At 29.3% G+C, this 3,742-nt stretch overlaps 1 protein-coding gene across 1 annotated transcript; it reads left to right on the forward strand.

Annotated features, from left to right (window-relative positions):
- Nucleotides 1-1,839: 1,839 nt before the first annotated feature.
- LOC131657134 (F-box/LRR-repeat protein 25-like) lies at nucleotides 1,840-3,409 on the forward strand. The gene is made up of 2 exons (XM_058926617.1): nucleotides 1,840-2,745; nucleotides 2,882-3,409. Exons 1-2 carry the CDS (start codon nucleotides 1,903-1,905, stop codon nucleotides 3,335-3,337), a joined length of 1,299 nt encoding a protein of 432 aa, XP_058782600.1. The 5' UTR covers nucleotides 1,840-1,902; the 3' UTR covers nucleotides 3,338-3,409.
- The last annotated feature ends 333 nt before the right edge of the window (nucleotides 3,410-3,742 follow it).

Here is a 3,742-nt window from a genome sequence, read left to right on the forward strand (position 1 = left end):
AATACAAAGTCATCATTAAGTTCTTTATGTAACACATAATTATGCAGCAGAGAAGATGCATGGACAGAACTACCTTAATGCCAATTATGTAAGAATACAAAGTCATCATTAAGTTCTTTATGTAACACATAATATATGCAGCAGAGAAGATGCATGGACAGACTACCTTAATGCCAATTATGTAACACATCAATAGTGGAAGATGAAAGAACATACCTTATAAATCAACAGTCCACATGGCGCATCCATAAGCAACATTTCCTGCTCTCAGAATAAGCCACTTGGCAGCATGAGAGGAACTCTTCAAAAAGATAGAATTTTCTTATATTATAGATATCTATACCATTTTTATTTCAAAGAGTTATAAATTCATTTTTATGCAACTAAATTGGCATGAGAATCGAAAGGGTTTTAATCAATTCCAACAACTTTATTCTAATTATTATGGCATGAGCCATTTTAAATTTCCCAAGAAATAAAAAAGTGCAACAATTATCGTAGCTTTTAAAACACCAATTACATTTGGAGATTGCTATGTGACATTTTTTAATCACAGTATTATTTGAATTTCAAATATTTTTTAATTAAAAGATAAAAAATTAAATTAAATACATTCTCACATTCATTAGGAATATTTTTAAAACATATCATTTATTTAATATATGATGATAATCTTCATTTAATTTTCTAAATTATATGAGATTTTATTCCACTTATAACAATCAAATATTATAAGAGAATAAAATACTTAATTTAACACTATAAAATTCTATTATACTAATTATTAAAATTCTTTCTTACTAATTTATTATCGTCATTTTATGTTCTAAAACTTGAATATCTGTTTAAAATATAATGCATTAATATTTTTAATATAATATAATCATTATTATGATTTTCTAAATATTTGTTCATTCATTATAAGTATATTGCATTAATATTTCTAATATAATATATTATTTATTTTTTATGAAGATCTCAATGGATATACTTGATATAGGTACTTAGCAAACAAAAAAAAAGAGTTATTTAAAATGGTGTTTATTTTCTATTAGACGATAAAATCATATAATATTCATAGAATCTATAAATTTATAATACAGAAGAATTTGAAAATTATCGACATACGCGACGGGCCGATCCTACTTTCTGACGGGCCGATAAAATATTTTGTTAAATTGAATAGATATTAGAGATCATGTTTAATGACTTCTAAATTACTATAGCATATAACTTCTAAATTACTACACAAATTTAACAAATATAATATTATTCAATTCATTTAATCTAATCAAGTTATTAAAGCAATATATTTTTTTGGTGTATAATATGTTTTATTTTATAATATTTGTTAATAGAAATTTTAAAATTAAAATTATAAACAATTATAAAAATTATAGGCATGCCCGACGGGCTAAACCAGTTTGTCCACCATATATTTAGTTTAATAGCAATTATCAAATCTATGCCTATCCTGACAACTACTACAACTTAATAAATTAAATTAATATTTGTATGACAATTAACATTGAATTTTTTTCTTCTGATAATTCGTATAAATCAATATACATCTTTTATCTATAACTATATAATATTTATTTAATATTTAAATTGACTTTGCGCGACCCGTGCGAATACACGGGTCTCTTACTTGTATAAATAAAAAATTGTAATCAAATTAATTATCATGGTCAGTAAGAAATATCTATTAATATGCCATGTCATAAAAAAATTAAAAATATAAATATAATTTAGTAATACAATTGGTTGTTGGTATAAGTAAATATATATATCAAAAAGCAACAACTTCCTACTCGTTCTTTTATTTTACCAAAACCAGTTCCTCCGGTTATAGAAAAAGCGAAGTGAATTCGTCCGCTCTCGATCAATTCCGATGCCACCATGTCGGTTATAGAAAAAGTGAAGCTAATGAAACAAGTCGCAGCCCAAACCCTAATTCCAACACAAAACCCTATACATTGCTGCAGCTATGCTGATAATCCTCCGCACCATTCACCATTACATATCATGTCTTCTGGCCGTTCAATTCCGACGGAGGATAGAATTAGCGACTTGCCGGAGTCAATTCTCTGCCACATTCTCTCCTTCCTTCCAACCAAATCCGCTGCAACCACAATGATTCTCTCAAAGAGATGGAAACCGGTATGGCTCGCTATCCTTATTCTTAACTTGGATGACAAAGCATTCAATGACTTTGAGACATTTCGCAAGTTTGTTTATTCAATCATGTTCTCTTTGCGAGACCAAAAGACTTCGATCCAATCGTTTACCTTGAAATTAGGCTACTATTCTCGCTTCAAACAAGGAGAATTGAATAGAATTTTTAAATTTGTGATGCAACGAGGAGTCAATAATCTTAACTTCGACTTGTCTAGTAAACCGCATTGTATCAAATTACCTTCTTGCATTCTCAGTTGTAAGACACTTCAGGTTCTTAGATTGGAAAACATAAAAATGTGGGATTTTGATGAAGTGAATTTTCCTTGTCTCAAAACTCTTCATTTGAATAAAGTTGATTTCACATCTCCTAAATATTTTGCAAAGTTTCTATATGGCTGCCCGATTCTAGAAGATTTGAATGCAAAATCACGTACTTTCCAGAAATCAATTGATCCCATGGAAAACTTGAATGCTTTACCTAAATTGGTCAAAGTAAGGATTTGTTATAATACGGATATTCCGATGTCTTTGGTTTGTAAGACGAGAATTTTGCATATAGAACAGGTATGAATGATATCCTACTGAATATTCACTATTTGCATTGAATATACATTAATTAACTAATTTTTTAATCTATATGCTCATAAGATATCAAACAGAATATACATTTCTAACGTTCTATTGTGTGCAACTTACGCAGATATGGGGGATGACTTGGAAACCACTTCCCATGTTTCACAATTTGACTCACATGGAACTTACTTTTTGGATTAGCTTACTGAAGAGGGAGTGCAGGTCGTTGATAGAAAAACTCCCACATTTTCCCAATCTTCAACATTTCAACATTAAGTTAAATTTTATGAATATAAGGGGTGCAACATATATTTGTTCTGAATGTTCGAAGGTTGTTCCACCCAATCCCACCATTGCTCCAGAATGTCTTTCCTCACAGCTTAAAACACTTAGCATTCAATGTTCCACAGACACAAAAAACATCAACAACTGTGAGTTCCAATTTGTAAAATATATTATGCAACATTCAAAAGTACTAGAGACTGTGAGAGTCAAAAGTACCCGCCTTAAAACGAACCAAATGTTTATGAAGTTATCTTCATGCACAAGGAGCTCTCCAACATGTAAACTTTTATTTGGTTGATGATGACAGTTATGTGTGGTTTTCTTTTGGAAGAGTGTGTAGTGGTTTTTCATGGAATAAGTTTTCAAGAGTAATATCATATACTTTCTCTTAGTGTAAAGAGAGAGATGAATCCATGTAATCAAAATTCTACTTTTTATTTATTTTATTGTGTGGTGTAGTCTGGTTGTTGATTCTATCAATACTGGCGAAATATATAACAATTATGTATTTTTATTGTTAGTTGATTGCTCAAAACTTTAAAATGTTTGATTTTTTGCTTGATTAGAGGTGGGTGTGTTTTGGTGTATGAACATATAATGTACCTATTAAATTTTACATTAACTTTTTCTTGGTGTTTAGGTAAGATGAAGTACAGCATAATTCGTCAGATTACAAAAATTGATATGTTTTTGAAATTGGTGA

The sequence above is a fragment of the Vicia villosa genome, linkage group LG3, assembly GCF_029867415.1.
Source record: "Vicia villosa cultivar HV-30 ecotype Madison, WI linkage group LG3, Vvil1.0, whole genome shotgun sequence".
Classification (NCBI taxonomy): domain Eukaryota; kingdom Viridiplantae; phylum Streptophyta; class Magnoliopsida; order Fabales; family Fabaceae; genus Vicia; species Vicia villosa.